Raw genomic sequence first — 17,814 nt, 5'->3', positions numbered from 1 at the left:
GCTGGGGGCGGGGCTACGTCGCGACCGCCCCGGGCGCCAGCCCCGCCCCGGCAAGGCCCCGGCCCCCTTCGCTGTGCCCCGCCCACGCACTAACTTTCGCGGCCGGTCCCTTGAGTGCGTGCGGCGTATTTCCCTGCGCGGAGGAGTGCGTGTTCTTTCTGATCCGCTCTTTCAAGAGCGGATTCGGAAGCTGCTGTGTGAACGGTTCTCTACAGCCTCAGAAATGTACATTTTCTTTTTGCTATATTGAAAATTTCTTACAGTATTACCCCGGGCTTAGGAATTTGTTCGTGTCATCGCTGAATCTTCGCGATCACCCCCAGAAGGAAGTGGCTGAGCCGAGATCAGGCCCGTCGACTCCAGACCAGGGGTCCTCGACCTAAGTGGTTACCAGACACTCGAGTGTGCGAACAACTTTGGTAATTTTTTTTTTTTTAATGTAAGCGTAACTACGAAGCCACATGGGAGAGGATTTTGAAGAGGTTAAAATTTGGGGTCAGGAACTAGATTTCAGTCCTGCTTTCACCGTTTACTGTGCCTTGGATTTTAAAGAGGATCAAATGAGGTTTGTGAAAGTACTTTGTGAATTCAGAAAACCCCTTGGAAATGCAAAAATGCTGGCACCCCCACCCATCCTTCCGTCCCTAACCACAATCTCCATAGATGGAATATATGTATATTATATGTAATGTTTACATATTGTACATGTAAAAAAATTTTTTTTTTGAGATGGAGTCTCACTGTCGCCCAGGCTGGAGTGCAGTGGCGCTATCTCGGCTCACTGCAGCCCCGCCTCCTGGGTTCAAGCGGTTCTTCTGTCTCAGCCTCCCTAGTAGCTGGAAGTACAGGCGCACGCCACCACACCCAGCTAATTTTTGTATTTTTAGTAGAGACGGGGTTTCACCATTGGCCAGGCTGGTCTCGAACTCCTGACCTCGTGATCCGCCTGCCTCGGCCTCCCAAAGTGCTGGGATTACAGGCATGAGCCACCGCGCCCGGCCAAAAATTTTGTAATTTTTTTTTTGGTGGAGGGAGGATAGAAGCTCAGCCACCTCTTGCCCAGTCTGCAGCAGGTCAGCCAGGAACCTCAGCCATCTCTGCAGCCAGAGCCTGTCTTCACGGTGGACAGAGCCATCTCGCTTTGTCACCCAGGCTCGGGTACAGTGGCACAGTCTCAGCTCACTGCAGCCTCAACCTCTTGGGCTCAAGCGATCCTGCCACCTCAGCCTCCCAAGTAGCTGGGACTACAGGTGTGTGCCACCACGCCTGGCTAATTTTTGTATTTTTAGTAGCGATGGGTTTTCGCCATGTTGGCCAGACTGTCTCAACTTCCTGCCCTCAGGTGATACGCCTGCCTCAGCCTCCCAAAGTGCTGGGATTACAGGCGTGAGTCACCGTGCCTGGCCTATATCAAAATATTTATTTATATACACATATTTTACACGTGTGTGCGTGTGTATGTGTGTGTATTTCATAAGGTCCCCCATGATATTTCAGCAGTGAAGTGATATTTCTAATTAATTTGGGTTTTCTTATCTTCCCAATTTTCCTTCATTGTATATATATTGCTGTGTACTACGGAAAAAGCAATATTATAAAAGTTAACATAACATACTTCTTTGGTGCGCATGCGACGAGGCTCAATATGTGTGGTGGAGTGTGCACGCCCCTGCCCCCTCCACTAAAAACAAAACAAAAAAAACCCTCCTTAATTGAAGGAAAAACCAAACAAAAAAGTCTTTGTCAGATCATAAAGTGGGATTATGCATATTTTAAACACCTTAACTACTTATAAAACTTTAGTAATAAAACTGCCCCCCACTCCCTTGCCAAACAAATTTTGTATATATAAATATGGTATATAAGGCCCCAACCCCATCCCCCAGCAAAGATAAAACAAGAACTGCTCCCTGCACCCTGTGTCCACTCCCAGGGGCCCCAGCTTCCTCCGGAAAACCTCCAGTAATGTGAGCAGGGGCCCCTCCCTGAAACAGGAGACAAAAAACAAAGAGGCGGCTACTGTCACAGTACTTTATTGCATCCAGGCCATAATCCAGACCACCCCAGCCCCAACCCCACTTTTCCTTCCACACCCCTGGGTCTCTGCACAGGTTTCCCTCTGCCTGGAATGCCCTTCCTATTCTCCATCTGCAAACTCCTATTCACACTCCCCAACCTAAGACCCTGAGGGTCCCAGGCAGCACAGGTTAATCCCTCTCCAGCACCTCCCTTGACAGTTCATTCTGATATCAAAGCCTTTGTCAGCCAGGCGCAGTGGCTCATGCCGGTAATCCCAGCACTTTGGGAGGCCGAGACGGGCAGATCACCTGAGGTCAGGAGTTCAAGACCAGCCTGACCAACATGGAGAAACCCTGTCTCTACTAAAAATACAGAAAATTAGCCAGGCATGGTGGTGCATGCCTGTAACCCCAGCTACTCGGGAGGCTGAGGCAGGAAAATCGCTTGAACCCGGGAGGCAGAGGTGCAGTGAGCCGAGATCGCACCATTGCACTCCAGCCTAGCCAACAAGAGCGAAACTCCTCAAAAAAAAAAAAAGCCTTTGTCATCTTGCATTGATCCACAGGGCCCAGTGGTGACCTGCCTCTGAGCAGAGGCCCAGGAAACACTGAATGGATAAATGAATCCTTAACAAGGGAACCAGGAGAGAAGCTGGGAACAGGCTGTGTGGGACACAGAAGCCAGAGCTAGGAGATCTGGGGCTCACTGTCTGGGATAGTGACTGAAGGGGTATGAAGCACTGGATGGGACCCATTTGTATCTGGCACAATCTACTACCTTTGGGGTCTCTCTGCAGCTCCAACACTTGTGGCTGGGCTTCAAGGGACAGTAAGATCCTGTATATATTTTGGGCCTGCCCCTTCCGCATCCAGCAATGAAATCTGAGTAGAAGTAGGTTGCCAAGGCCTCCCCTGGCTCAGCTCAAATCTGACTCTGGCCTAAGTTTCACCTCCTGCCTAGACAATCTAGAAGCCCCAATCCTCACCAAGCTGACCCCCAGCCTCACCCCAGTGAGTGGCAGTGGAAGGGCAAGCTGGAGTGGCCCACACCTTTAACTCTTTCCCTCTCCCTGGGCAAGGAGCTGGGGCAGGCCCAGGAGTGGACCCCAGCAACTCCTAGCCAATCCCTAAATCCAAGAATTGGCCAGTGACGCCCTTGGCAGTTGAGTCGTGCACAGAGAGTCACTGTGGGCCAGACACAAACAACTTTACCAGGCCTTGTTCCCACCTGGAGCCAAACCCAGACTGCTGTCCCCCAACTATACCTCCCTCCCTACCAGATGCCATCCCCCTTCACTTGGTCTTCTGATCAAGTTTGCGCTGTACCAGCTGGCTCAGGAGGAACGCAGTGAGGACGCTGCTGCCCACCGTGAGCAGGAAGAGGCCAGAAAAGTTGTGAGGCCAGTGCGTGTGCAGAGGCTCATAGATGGGCCGTCGGGCCTCATAGTCCAGTGCCACAGCCTCCAGCTGAGCCAGCGTGCACAGCACCAAGAAGATGTGGAAAAGTTGGTGGCCCTGCCCGAAGACATGGCAGCTGCCAGGGAACCAGCGCTCGGGCATGAAGGTAGAGAAGAAGGCAGCAGCCAGCAGAAAGAAGACCACCTGGCACTTGTGGTAGAGAAGAGCTGGATCATCCGTGGTGGGGTCGGAGGACACGAAGATACGATGCACCACAGGACTAATGTCCAGTGCGTAGGCCAGGACGGAGGGCACCTCCTGGCATGTGCGGCCCAGCAGGCCTGGTTTCTGGATGTACTTGTTATAGCAGGAGCCAATGCAGGAAAGCCAGGCGAGAAAGGCAGCCATGGGCAGAAAAACAGCCTGCACCTGGGCATGCCAGGCAGGCTCAATAGCATAGTAGAAGTGTGCCAAGGCACTGCCAAACTGGTACACGGCCACCCCCACATAGTCCAGGAAGAAGAAGCTGTAATGCCAGAACTCAGACTTGGCCTGCAGGAGGTGAGCCAAGGCACTGAAGGAGAGGTAGGTGAAAGAGGCAAGGACAATGATGAAGAGGGGCAGGGCGTGTGGGTCTCCCCAGAAGTCCACGGTCTCCACAAAGAGGGCCAGCCGCAGCAGCAGTACCAGGGCCGCCAGCAGGTGGGTCCAGACATTCACGGCCTCGTTGTGCTGCTGGAACAGCGTGCGGAAATAGAAGCGCCAGGTCTGATGCAGCGGCCGGTAGCCCGCATAGATGTACGGCTTCCAGAAGAGCGGCGGCACCTCAGCTCGATCCACCGTGAAGACAGGCTCTGGCTGCAGAGATAGCTGAGGCTCCTGGATGACCTGCCGCAGACTGGGCAGGAGGTGGCTGAGTTTCTGGGCCATGGCCATGGCTGTGGGCCTGGGCAGGGAGCTGGGAGAGAGACCAGAGCAAAGTCAGGGGCCTGGTGTCCTTACCCCCACGAGCAGCAGCTGGGGGGCTCTGATGCCCAAATCCTACTCCCTCCTCTCCGTCAGCCTTATCCTTACACTCGGTTTAAGAACAGAAGACTCATCCTGTGGAATTCCTCATCTCTGACCTCATGAGAGCAAGGATCCCTGATGTATTCCAGGTACCTAGAACAGTGCCTGACACATAGTAGGTGCTCAATAAATGTTTGAGGAATGTATTAATTAATAAGGCTCCCTGCCTTGTTAATTTCCTTTCTGGTCCAGGCTCTACACAGCAGCACCAGCTGTTTTCTCTCCTAAAGAACAGATCTGGCCATGTGAAACACATGAGAGGGGTGAGGCGCTCTCAGCCCGTGTTCATGCCACCATTAGTGTTCAACTGGTGGCAATAATGACCTTGCTAATAGACCCACTGTCTCTACCTATCTAGCTCCTCGAGAGTGGCCAGGGTCCCCTACTGACCCTCCATTACCCTGCATGACCTGGTCCCTGCTACCCTCTCCAGTCTTGTTGCACAACCACAGTGCACTTCAAATCCAGACACAGCCCCACCAACCCCTGGACTGCTCTTTCACATGTCTGTAGCTTTACACGAGCCGTTCCCTCTGCCTGAGACATTTTCCTCATCTTGCCTACTAGGCAAACCCCTATTCATTCCTCAAAACCCCATTTCTTGGCTAGGCATGCGGCCTCACTCCTGTAATCCCAGCACTTTGAGAGGTCAGAGCAGGAGGATTGCTTGGGGCCAGGAGTTCAAGACCAGCCTGGGCAATGTAGTGAGATCCTATCTCTACAAAAAAGTTAGCCAGGTGTGGTGGCATGTGCCTGTAGTCCCAGCTACTGGAGAGGCTGGGGCAGGAGGATCCCTTGAGCCCAGGAATTTGATATACAGTGAGCTCTGATCACACTACTACACTCAAGCTTGATCAAGCTTGATCTCAAGCGAGATCCTGTCTCCTAAAAAAACAAACAGGGGCCAGGTGTGGTGGCTCACATCTGTAATCCCAGCACTTTGGGAGGCCGAGACGGGCGGATCACAAGGTCAGGAGATGGAGACCATCCTGGCTAACACGGTGAAACCCCGTCTCTACTAAAAATACAAAAATTTAGCCAGGCGAGGTGGGGGACACCTGTAGTCCCAGCTGCTCGGGAGGCTGAGGCAGGAGAATGGCGTGAACCCAGGGGGCGGAGCCTGCAGTGCGCGCCACTGCACTCCAGCCTGGGCGACAGCGAGACTCCGTCTCAAAAAAAAAAAAAAACCACAAACAAAAAAACACATTTCTTCTGGGATGCTTTCCCTGGCCTCCTGAACCTCCTACGATGACCCCTCCACTTGAGTGCTTATCATCAGACCATCCTTTGACCATTTTCACACTTCTCATGATTGTTCATATGAGCTCATCAAGGGGAGGCAGTTTGTCTCATTATTTTGTGAATCCCTGGTGCTTAGCAAGTAGCTGGCACTCATGATTGTTCATATGAGCTCATCAAGGGGAGGCAGTTTGTCTCATTATTTTGTGAATCCCTGGTGCTTAGCAAGTAGCTGGCACTCAATGTTTGCTGAATGAAAGAACAGCATGACCGGGTGCAGTGGCTCACGCCTGTAATCCCAGCACTTTGGGAGGCTGAGGCAGGCGGATCACCTGAGGTCGGGAGGTCGAGACCAGCCTGACCAACATGGAGAAACCCTGTCTCTACTAAAAATACAAAACTAGGCCGGGCATGGTGGCTCACGCCTGTAATCCCAGCACTTTGGGAGGCCGAGGCGGGCAGATCATGAGGTCAGGAGATCGAGACCATCCTGGCTAACACGGTGAAACCCCATCTCTACTAAAATACAAAAAATTAGCCAGGCGTGGTGGCAGACACCTGCAGTCCCAGCTACTCGGGAGCTGAGGCAGGAGAATGGCATGAACCCGAGAGGTGGAGCTTGCAGTGAGCCAAGATCACGCCACTGCACTCCAGCCTGGGCGACAGAGTGAGACTCCATCTCAAAAATAAATAAATAAATAAATAAATAAATAAATAAAAATACAAAACTAGCCAGTCGTGGTGGCACCTGCCTATAAGCCCAGCTACTCCAGAGGCTGAGGCAGGAGAATTACTTGAACCAAGGAGGCGGAGGTTGCGGTGAGCCGAGATCGCACCATTGCACTCCAGCCTGGGCAACAAGAGGGAAACTCCGTCTCAAAAAAAAAAAAAGAAAAAGAAAGAACAACATGACACCATTCTGATAACACTTCATATCTTTCCAGGCCCAACTCAAAAGACCACTTTTTTCCTGAAAGTCCCCATTTAACAACTGATGAACCACACCCCCACTCTCAAAATCCCCTCTCCAGGCCCTCCCCCAACTGCCCATGGTTGCTAGTTCCAAATAAATCCAATATAACCCCTTACCCTGGCATTCAAGGCCCACATGACCTGCTCCTACTACCCTTATTCCCCACCTAACCCCAATGTCACACCCTGTGCCACCTTCCTTTCCCTGCACTGAAATCCTTTAAGACCAGTACAAGCTGCCACCTCTGGGGCCTCCTTACTGCTCCCCCAATCCCACTTTCCCCTGACCTATAATGGGTTACACAGTTTAACCTTGATTCATTCATTTAACAAACACTTACTGAGCCCCTCTTTGCCTCAGACCCTGTGCTGGATGGGACAAAGAACAGAGTGAAAGATTTGATCCCTGCCCTCAGGAATGTCATGATCTGGCAAAAGATATAGAAACAAAAACAAATCATAGCAAATGCTCACACAGCACCTGCTAGAAGCTTCCCAGCAACCCTGAGAGGCAAACACTATCATTATTCCCATTTTCCAGGTAAGGAAACTGAAGTACAGAGAAGTTAGGTGCCTTGCCCACCCACCTAGCCAGGAAGTAGCAAATGGCAGAGGCATGCTCTGAACTCAAGTCTGGTTTTTTGTGTGTTTTGTTTGTTTGTTTGTTTGAGACAGAGTCTTGCTCTGTCACCCAGGCTGGAGTGCAATGGCTCAATCTTGGCTCACTGCAACCTCCGCCTCCTGGGTTCAAGCAATTCTCCTGCCTCAGCCCCCCGAGTACCTACGATTACAGGTGCCCGCCACCACGCCCAGCTAATTTTTGTATTTTTAGTAGACAGGGTTTCACCACATTGGCCAGGCTGGTCTCGAACTCCTGACCTCAGGTGATCCACCTACCTTGGCTTCCCAAAGTGTTGGGATTACAGGCGTGAGCCACGGCACCCAGCCTTGTTTTGTTTTTAAGATAGCGTCTTGCTCTGTCCCCCAGGTTGGAGCACAGTGGTATAATCACAGCTCACTGCAGCCTTGACCTCATGGACTCAAGCAATCCTCCTATCAGCCTCCCAAGTGGCTGGGGCTACATGTACATGTTACCATGCCCAGCTGATTTTTAAAATTTATTTTTACTTTATTATAGAGTCAGGGTCTCACTTTGTTGCCCAGGCTGGTCTCGAACTCCTGGCCTCAAGCGACCCTCCCACTCGGCCTCCCAAAGTGCTGGGATTACAAATGTGAGCCACTGTGCTCTTAACCACTACCCTAAAATGCACTTTGCAACACAAGGTGGCAAGGGCTATTTATCGTTTCCTAATTTTATACTGTTTTACCTGGCTTCAATTACATAATTCAGGCTTACCGTCATTCATTGTGTTATTCATTAACTCAAATAGTTATTGAAAAACCTGCCAGACAATCCCTCCCTGCCTGCCAAATAAATTCCCTCCAAGCTTACTTACTGGACTCAGTGTTCAGGTTCATCAGATATTTATTGTGACTACCTCTGCACCAGTCACCAGACAAGGAAAAGAGATTCAGGCAGGATAAAGCATTCATGTTCTCTGCCCCCAGCGGCACTGTGATCACCCCCAAAACCAATCAAATAAGTCACACACAGTCCAAGTAAATGCAGAGTGCTTGCTATGCAAGGGCAGCATCAAGACGACCCCACCCCCACAAGCCCACATCTCCAGAGCCTGATTTGCATTCCTAAGCTCCTCCTGCATTAGGATTCTGGCATCAGCCCTGCTCCCCAGGCTTTCCTAGTCCAGTGGGGAAGCAGGAGTCGTTACACTGCTGCACAGGGGCTGCTACTTAGGACAACAGGCATGTGCAGGACTCTTCTATTCCCCAGCGAGCCTGGCACAGGGCAGATTTAGGAAGCAGACATTGCTGCTGCACTAATTGACGGGGCCACTTCCATCCAGAGCACAAGACCTCCCTTGGCCAGCCTTGCTGGTTGGGGAGCCAGTTCTGGATTTCTCCATCTCCCCAAGAGATGGTTTCAACCTCAACAATCTGGCCCCCACTCTTGTCCACAACTTTGTCTTCCCAACTGAGAACCTTGGGGGGACCAGAAAAGACCTCTGAAAGCATCTTGGGCAACTCTCTTGTTTTACACTTAGGAAAGCAGAGCCCAGAAACTGGAAGGCCTTCCCCAGAGTCCTCCCACCCAGCAAGGTTTCTATTCCACTACTGCGGCAAAGACCAGCGAATGATGGCGATGGCTGTGCCCTGTGGACACCTAGCTCCTGGGTGCCTGTGATCTGATAAGTCCAGTCCTGTGCTCCATATCCCACTCTTGGAACTTCCCAAGATATAACAGCACATTAAAGACTCTCAGAAGGGCTGGACACGATGGCTCATGCCTGTAATCCCAGCACTTTGGGAGGCCGAGGCAGGCGGATCACTTGCAATCAGGAGTTCGAAACCAGCTTGGGTAACATGGTAAAACCCCGTCTCTATGAAAAAATACAAAAATTCGCCAGGTGTGGTGGTGTGCACCTGTAGTCCCAGCTACTTGGGAAGCTGAGGCAGGAAGATCCCTTGAGCCTCAGAGGCAGAGGTTGCCGGGAGCCAAGACTGTGCCACTGCACTCCAGCCTGGGTGACAGAGTGAGACCCTTTCTCAAAAAAAAAAAAAAAAGCTCTAAGAAGTCCTGCAGCAAAGAAGTTGGCTTAGCTTTGTTGAATCAACATTTGCCAAGCTTATGTGACCACGGATTCCTTCCCTAGTAATAATTATATTATAAAGCCACTTGAGGCCGGGCGCAGTGGCTCACACCTGTAATCCCAGCACTTTGGGAGGCCGAGGTGGGTGGATCACGAGGTCAAGAGATCGAGACCATTCTGGCCAACATGGTGAAACCCCGTCTCTACTAAAAATACAAAAATTAGCTGGGCGTGGTGGCACGTGCCTGTAGTCCCAGCTACTCGGGAAGCTAAGGCAGGAGAAGGCCTTGAACCCGGGAGGCGGAGGTTGCAGTGAGCCAAGATCGCACCACTGCACTCAAGCCTGGGCAACAGAGTGAGACTCCATCTCAAGAAGAAAAAAAAAAGCCAGTTTAAATGTAGAAAGTGTTTACTATATGCCCACTCTTTACAGTCCTGTTGCAATTAACTCTTATAACTTGCTTGGGAGGTAAGTACTATTCTGCCCATTTTGTTGTTGCGGATAATGAAATTCAGAGAAGTCGAAAGCTCCCAGCTGGCCGCAGTGGCTCACACCTGTAATCCCAGCTCACTGGGAGGCCGAGGTGGGCGGATCACCTGAGGTCAGGAGTTCGAGACCAGCCTGGCCAATACTGGGAAACCCCATGTCTACTAAAAATACAAAAATTAGCCGGGCATGGTGGTGCATGCTTGTAATCCCAGCTACTCAGGAGGCTGAGGCAGGAGAATCGCTTGAGCTCGGGGAGCTGAGATTGCAGTGAGCCGAGATCGTGCCACTGTACTCCAGTCTGGGCGACAAAGTGAGACTCTCTAAAAAAAAAAAAAAGAAAAAAGAAAGAAAAAAAAAAAGCTCCTTACCCAAGGTTGGAGGATGGGGGAGGGAGGTGGAGCCAGGACTGGGCTGTAGATGCTTGCAGACACTACTGCTGCCCTGCTCCAGGCACACTTGTCTGCATCCTACAGAACAACTTTGCAAAATCCTGGTCTAAAGCAGGCAACCAGGCTCTTTCTTATAAATTACTTTCTTAGGCTTCTAGCAATTCAGTCTCCCTCAGTTGCTGGCTACCTGCTTGCTCCTGATCTTCTCCAGGGAGGCCCTGGCTCAAGCCACCTCCTTAGGTGAGTGACAGCGCTCGCTTATACCTCCCTCCCCCAGATATAATGGGCCCTATGGACAAAACCTGAGGCACCATGCTAGGATGACAGAGACCCCACTGCCCTATTTTCTTTAGACCTCAGCTAGAGGCCTCACTCCACCTAAGTAGGTCTGTTTTCAGAATTAGTTTCCACCTCCTGACTCCATGGAAAGGGACTCTGATCCAGGGGAAAGGAAAAAGCAGGGGCAGGGGTCAAGCCTGAGCCAGCAGGATGAGGATGGATATCCGGAGGGCACCATCAGGGCATCCTCTGAGTGGTCAGCCTCTGAGTCGTGTGCCCACCAGGCTGCTGGGCCCTGTCTATTCAGGCAGCTCAGCCCAGCCCACCTCCATGGGCCCCTCCAAGTCTGGCAAATTGCACTAGGTACCTGGGGGTTTCTCTCAAGCCTGGGGGCTGGTGACCTCTACTATGGGACTGGGCAAATTCACCAGATGCTGAGCACTTCCACAGATGAGGGGCACTAGGGGCGGGGCTTCCAGGGACTGGGGGTGTCTTGTGTGATGTCACCAGAGGGTGGGGCTAAAGACAACCTCCCACACCTCTCCTCCCCAACTTCACCACTCCCATAGTGGTGAAATCCAAGCTAAACTGTGTGCCTTCCTAGCCAGGCCTCTGCTGCAGCAAGCAGCTCACCATTCACCTCTGCATGAGACTTATGGGGAAACCGAGGGCCAGCTGAAAAGTTTGACTTACCTAAGATCACACAGCAGGGCAAAGGCAAAGCCAGGTGACTAGGGCCTGGTTGATGGTGTCAGGCAAACTTCAGTGGTTCCTGTCCACTACTCAGTGGGAATCAGCATGGAAGAAGGTTAGGAATAAAGGAAAAAGCAGACGGTATAAAAGTGCACAGAGGAGATGGACTTCAGATTCAAACAAACCAGGTTTGACTCCTGATTGCATAACATGCTAGCTATGTGACCTTAGACAAGTGACTTACCTTCTCTGATCCTTAGCTCCTTCATGGGAATGACAATATTATCTACCTCATAGGTTGCTGTAAAGATTAAATTTATTAGAACAAAGTTTTAGCTTCATTTAGGGACTCAACAAATATTGCAATTATTATTAATAATAATAGTAGTAGTCTTTGAAATATCCCCAGCCTGAGAGATTTGCTTCGAGTTTTCTAAAAAAACCATCCTCTTTTAGCCCTCAATAGCTAGTTCCATTAGATTTGGGGGCCTCAGGAAGTTCACTGTGTGCTTAAACATTTACCTTATCCCTAGGGGTGTAGACCAGGGAAATCTGGCTAGAGTTTGGACTTCCAAGGACACTGACCTTACTTAATCATTAAATTGTTCTTAGCAAAGACCATTCAGAGTAACTGTTTCGAATTCACAGAGCCCTGAAAATTGGTGCTTACCCACAGGCCCAAGAGACGTGGCTAAGCAGTGACAGTCCCAGGGGAAGGGGCCTCAACTCCAGCAGCTCAGAAGCCCAGGAGAGCACGAGGGCACAAGAGGGTGAACCAAATTAGCAGGTGATCCAAATGGCATACGGTCTGGCCTGGACATGTCTTGCAGAAGGTTTGGGAGTCTTCTGGGTTGGCTGAACCTCTGAAGTGCGATCTCCAGGGCTCCAGTGGGAGTGCCTCTGTCAGCCTGAGCCGCTCCTTCCTCCCTTCCCCTCCCCTCCACTTCCTCACCCCTCCCAATTCATATTCCTCAACTCAAGGTCAGCCCTCCTCACCTCTCTCCTTAACGAAGGCTTGCAAGCCCCCACCTGCTCTCCAAGGATACACACTGTCAAAGGTTCCCATAACACCCGTGGGGCAAAACAGACCAGGCTGCAGGGAGGTGGTGGAAAATGGGCTTATGGAGAGGGAGAGCCCTGGGTTACCCCCATCTCACAGATTTCACTCAGTGCTTATACTATATGCCAGCCTCAACGCTACCCAGGCATTCTGTGTGCTGGGGCACACAGAAAATGAAGCAGACAGGCTCCCTGCCCCAACGGGCTCACCCACACAAATGCCCACAGGGCCTAGGAAGATCCAGCCTGGAGGGAAGCCAGCCAGGTGGTGAGCCTGGAGAACTGGAGAAGACTGCTGCCCTGGTGGTGGACCTCCTCCACTAATCTCTGCAGGCTCTCCGGCAGGCTGTTTCAAGAGACGCCACAGGCCTCATTTTTATGTGAGGATGAAATTTCGGGTCTGGAATTCACCTGCTGTGTGACTCTGCAACAGTCCCTCAACCTCTCTGAGCTTGTTTCCTCTTTGGAATCAGAGGATTAAAATAGCTGCCTCTTGGGCTCTTGTGGAAGCAAAACAAAGCCATGGATGCCAGGTGTTGGCTCTGGCACAGTGCTGGCTCTGCCGTTTCTGTGGGATTCTCATCCTGACTCAGCCACTCAATCCCTGTGTGACCTTGGACAAGTCCCTTCCCCTCTTGGCCCTGTTTCTCCAAATGTCAAAGGAGACAGTAAATTCACCAGTGACTTCCAAGGGCCCTTAGGCCCTGGGACAGTCCAAGAATATTTACTTTAGGCCTCCTATGTGCCAGGCGCTGCAGCTTCCTCAGTGACAGAGCCATTTAAACCACTGCCCTCGTAGAACTAACAGCCCAAGGAATTCATACCAATGGTAACACCACAGGATTTTTTTTTTTTTTTTTTTTTGAGACAGGGTCATGCTCTGTCGCCCAGGCTAGAGTGCAGTGGTGCAAACACAGCTCACTGCAGCCTTGACCTCCCAGTCTCCGGTGATCCTTCTTCAGCCTCTTGAGTAGTTGGGAATCACAGGCGCATGCTACCATGCCTATTTTTTAAAATTATGTGTAGAGACGAGGTCTTGCTATGTTGCCCAGGCTGGTCTCGAACTCCTGGTCTCAAGTCATCCTCCCACCTTGGCCTCCCAAAGTGTTGAGATTATAGGAGTGAGCCACAGTGCCCAGCCAACACCTCAATATATTAATACCCTGCCCTCCTGGAGCTTACAGCTCAGCTAAATAACACCTATTATAAGTATTATTTGGGTACAATTCCACTTCCTCTTTTGCCTCCTTCTTGGCATGCAAAATATTCGTTGTTGCCTTTCCGGGCCCTGATTGTTCAGCACATTCTCTTAAAGACAACTTTTTCTCAGCATGGAAGGGAAAGTCTAACCCCATTAGATACAAATAATAAGGCCAGACCAATGTTAATACTGGGGCTGTTGGAGGAAAACCCTCTTGAAGGGTCTTTAGTGAGGATGACCCAATATGGCACCTGAAATATCATTAAGGAGATTAGGTGCTACCATTCATAATATATAGTGGCTGGGTGTTTACCAAGAACTTTCACATACATTTTACCTCTCCCTCACAACTCTCTGGATCCACAGCCAACCTGGGAGCCCAGCCCTGGAGGCGGGAGGGCAGAGCACATCTATCTGACTCCAAAACCAGCGCTCTTGCCCTTTGTCCACCGTGGGTAACTCCCAGGCACCCAGTGGTGACCACAGATTATACAGGCAAAGTTTTCATCCCTGGCTGGCCTCCCAGTCTCTTAGCAACTGGGTCACCTCCCTCAATGCAGGCTAACTCCCCAACTTGGTCCAAAGTGTTTAAAGAAAAAGTCCCTACATGTCTTCCAAAACTGAACAGAAACTGTTGTTTTTTTTTTTTGTAACTTTGGCACTTGGGACCTCCATGTATTTGTACTGGAAAATGTGATCAGAATGAAATAAGTAACTATTTCTTTTCTTGAGATAGGGTATCACTCTGTCCCCAGGCTGAAGTGCAGTGCAGCCATCACTGCAGCCTCAACTGCCCAGGCTCAAGCGATCCTCCCACCTCAGCCTCCTGAGTAGCCCTGACCACAGGCACACAATACCACGCCTGGCTAATTTTTTTATTATGTGTAGAGACAAGGTCTCACTATGTTGCCCAGGCTGGTCTTGAATTCCTGGGCTTGAGCAATCCTCCCGCGTTGGCCTCTCAAAGTGCTGGGGTTACAATCATGAGCCACTGTGCCCAGCCTAATTCTTTTCTTTTCTTTTTTTATTTTTTGAGACAAAGTTTCGCTCTTGTTGCCCAGGCTGAAGTACAATGGCATGATCTCGGCTCACTGCAACCTCCGCCTCCCGGCTTCGATTCTCCTGCCTCAGTCTCCTGAGTAGCTGGGATTACAGGCATGCACCACCACGCCCGGCTAATTTTGTATTTTTAGTAGAGATGGGGTTTCTCCATGTTGGTCAGGCTGGTCTCAAACTCCCGACCTCAGGTGATCCGCCTGCCTCGGCCTCCCAAAGTACTGGGATTACAGGTGTGAGCCACCATACCCAGACTTTTTTTTTTTTTTTTAAACAGGGTCTATGCTCTGTCCCCCAGGCTGGAGTACAGCGGCACCATCTCAGCTCACTGCAACCTTGAACTCACGGCTTAAGCCATCCTCTCACCTCAGCCTCCCAAAGCGCTGGGATTATAAGTGTGAGCTCCCACAGATGGCCTGAAAAAGCAATTCTTAAAGAAAGTATTCTGTGGAGCTGAGACTTACAACCGCTCTGAGGAGGGGGAATCTCTTAGGCCCAGAGAGGTTGGGTGAACGAGCTATAGTCACCCAGCATGGGGCACAGAAAAAGGACCTGAGCTGCACTGCTGACCAGCAAGGAACCCTCTGGACAGAGAAACTAAGGCTGGAGAGGGGCAGCCTCTCAACAAAAGGACCCAGAGGTAGCACAGGCCTCATGACCAGAGGCTGGGTCCCTCTCTCCTATAGGAGCTCAGACTTGGGGTCCTGGGCTGTCCACCCAGGAGCACCCAGACTCCGAATCCATCAAACTGTTCAGACTCCGAGGCCTTGGCTTGACCTAGCCCCACAGGCCTCCTCCAGGGGCTGCTACAGGGAAATTTCTGAAGGTCTTCAAAGCCTGCAGCCTTGAGGCAAGTGCTGTGGGTTTTCCCCTTCCCTCACTGTGTGTGGGGGACCCCCAGGCTCTCCTGACACCAGGGGAGGCTCCCTCATCCCCCAAGGTGTCTAGACTGCTTGGGCCCATGGAGCAAGTGCCCCTCTTGGCCCCCAGCAGTGCTATTCCCACTGTTCCTGGATCCCTAAGTGGGACTCCTTCACATCAGCCGGTTCTGGGCACCCACACCCCTTCCTGTCCCGGTCTCACCTAGATTCCTCCTCCAGAAAGCAGTGAGCTCCCTGACTGTCCTGCTCCAGGAAGGCAGCGGCCTTGCCCGGGCCAGACGCCCCTACCCACTCCCTGCCCTCCATCCTTCATTTTCTCCAAGCAGCCCTCCCCTCCCCTGCTCACTGGACAAACAGGCTCTCAGGCCCCCCATCCGCATCCTCCTCAGCCGTGCTCCTTCTGCTCCTCCCACCCTTCCCAAGACGCCCCCATCCAGCGAGCTCCTCCTTCCTGCGCCCTCCGCTGGCTGCTTCCCCGGGCGGGCGTCCTCTCACTTAGCGCAGGTGCTCCCCTCCGGCTCCGCGTCCTGCCTGTCTTCCCCGGGTCCCAAGTCCGCCCCTGCCCCGCGGAGCCTTGCTCTTTCCACGTCCAGCCCCGCAGCCCCGCAGCCCCGCCGCCCCGCCGCCCCGCCGCCCCGCCGCGCCCCGTGGACAGCACCCTCGTCTGCGGCCAGCCAGGCCTCCCCGTCTTGGCAGCCCCGTACCTGAGCCGGAGCCGAGCTGGGAGGGCCGCGGGGGCCGGGTCGGCGGAGCCGGCAGATAAAAGAGCAGCCGGGCAGCGGCCCCGCCCCAAGCCGGGGGAGGGCGGGCGGCCTCGGGCGCTCTGGCTACAGCCGCCTCCGCGGGCCCGGGCGACGCCGAGCGCCCCGCACCCCGCCCGCCGCGCACAAGCAGCTCTGCCCCGCCAGGCCCACGTGTTGCACGCGCGGGAGAGGGGTCGGCCGCGCAGAGGTGGCGTCTCAGGACTTCCTGTGGCGTCACATAGATGGGAAGACCGAGGCCCGGGAGTGGACTCCCGGGGCTCCTCGGCGCAGAGCTGCGGCCGCGCTTCTCGCACTTCGGGACGACGGGAAGCGCAGGCTCCGGCTTCTGGGCCCGGCTGACCCTGGGAGGGTCGGGGAGGGCGGCCGCAGGAGAGTGGCTGCGTTTCCCAGCTACAGCCCGGCCGGCCCCTACGCTTACTCAGCCCACCCCGCCCCCTGCTCCCGAGGCCACTCTGCTCGAGATACGCCCCAGCGTTCGCACCTTCATTTCTCTGCTGGGGCAGCTCCACCCCCTCTTTGGGCACCCCTGGCTTCTTCAAGTTCCCACCCGAAACCCGCCCCTCGGGCAGCTTCCCCGGCTCTGCCCAGCCGAGTGCACCCAGCCTGGACCTGTATTCAAACACCCACTCTCTACCCTCTGGTGTTACACATTCCCAGCCCTGGGAGCACCTGAAGGGTGAGGAATCCCTTCACATAGCAGGCCCTCGGTAAATACTGGATCAACAATGCCACAGATTGCCCGTTCCTCTAGTATGCAAAGACCTGGAACAGGCAGAGTTGGGAGACCCCCACTCCCGCGGCTCTTGGGAGCACACAGTCTGCCGGATGGGAGGCCAAGAGGAGACAGCCTAGGAGAAGAAGCCGCTCTGCCCTTAGGGAGTTCTGAGACCACTGGGAGAGGCGGTTGTGCCTAAGCACGATGCGAAGATCCCAGCCCCAGAGCTCCCGTAACTCACCATGGAATCTTGGGACAGTCTCCTTGTTCTCTCTGGGCCACAGGTTTATTATCTGTAAAATAGAAATAATACCACCAATCTGCCAGCACTGTTAGAAGAATTTAAAAAAGCAATGAGCATGAAGGGTCTTTGTCCACTGCAAAGTCCTAGGGAAGATGTATTTCTCTATTATATTTGAAATTCATATGGTCAGGCCAGGCAAGGTGGCCCATGCCTGTAATCCCAGCACTTTGGAAGGCCAAGGTGGGAGAACTGGTTGAGCCCAGGAGTTCCAGGTTACAGAGAGCTATGATTGTAGCACTGCATTCCAGCCTGGGTGACAGAGTGAGACCCTGTGGAAAGGAAAGGAAAGGGAAAGGGAAAAGAAAGGAGGGGAGGGAAGGGAGAGAGAAAGAAGGAAGCAAGGAAAGGAAGGAAGGGAAAGAAGGAAGGAAGGAAGGTTAGTTATATAATCGTAATGTAATAGCATGAAACCGGTCTCTCCTTCAACAGGTTCAGACAAACCCATAAGAATTAGTTAAATCTGTTACCTGCATGAATGGGAAGAGTAGCATAGAAAACCTTCATTTACAGCTGATAGAGAACAGGCAATGAAAACAAGTAAGGACATTATGGAGAAGATATTCTGCATAATAGAATATATTCTGTTATTGTGAATAAAAATTAAAAACTTGGAAGGTGA

The 17,814-nt window shown here is 52.3% G+C and overlaps 1 protein-coding gene across 8 annotated transcripts; it reads right to left on the bottom strand.

Moving 5' to 3' along the window:
- Nucleotides 1-2,017: 2,017 nt before the first annotated feature.
- On the bottom strand, nucleotides 2,018-16,505 carry PAQR7 (progestin and adipoQ receptor family member 7). Of its 8 annotated transcripts, none has more exons than XM_016956595.4 (4): nucleotides 16,117-16,318; nucleotides 11,460-11,516; nucleotides 11,216-11,301; nucleotides 2,018-4,374 (listed from the first exon to the last, which is right to left on the bottom strand). In XM_016956595.4, the coding sequence occupies exon 4, from the start codon at nucleotides 4,350-4,352 to the stop codon at nucleotides 3,312-3,314; it is 1,041 nt and encodes a 346-aa protein (XP_016812084.1). In that variant the 5' UTR covers nucleotides 4,353-4,374; nucleotides 11,216-11,301; nucleotides 11,460-11,516; nucleotides 16,117-16,318; the 3' UTR covers nucleotides 2,018-3,311. The 8 variants fall into 8 exon arrangements, with proteins under 8 accessions (XP_016812084.1, XP_016812085.1, XP_001136453.1 ...); XM_016956596.4 differs by lacking the exon at nucleotides 16,117-16,318 and adding an exon at nucleotides 11,886-12,098; XM_001136453.8 differs by lacking the exon at nucleotides 11,460-11,516 and having other exon boundaries at nucleotides 16,117-16,337.
- Between the last annotated feature and the right edge of the window lie 1,309 nt (nucleotides 16,506-17,814).

The sequence above is a fragment of the Pan troglodytes genome, chromosome 1 (genome assembly GCF_028858775.2).
Source record: "Pan troglodytes isolate AG18354 chromosome 1, NHGRI_mPanTro3-v2.0_pri, whole genome shotgun sequence".
Taxonomy (NCBI): Eukaryota; Metazoa; Chordata; class Mammalia; order Primates; family Hominidae; genus Pan; species Pan troglodytes.
Note: the sequence above shows the minus strand (reverse complement) of the source record. Positions and strands in the feature narration are given on the sequence as shown.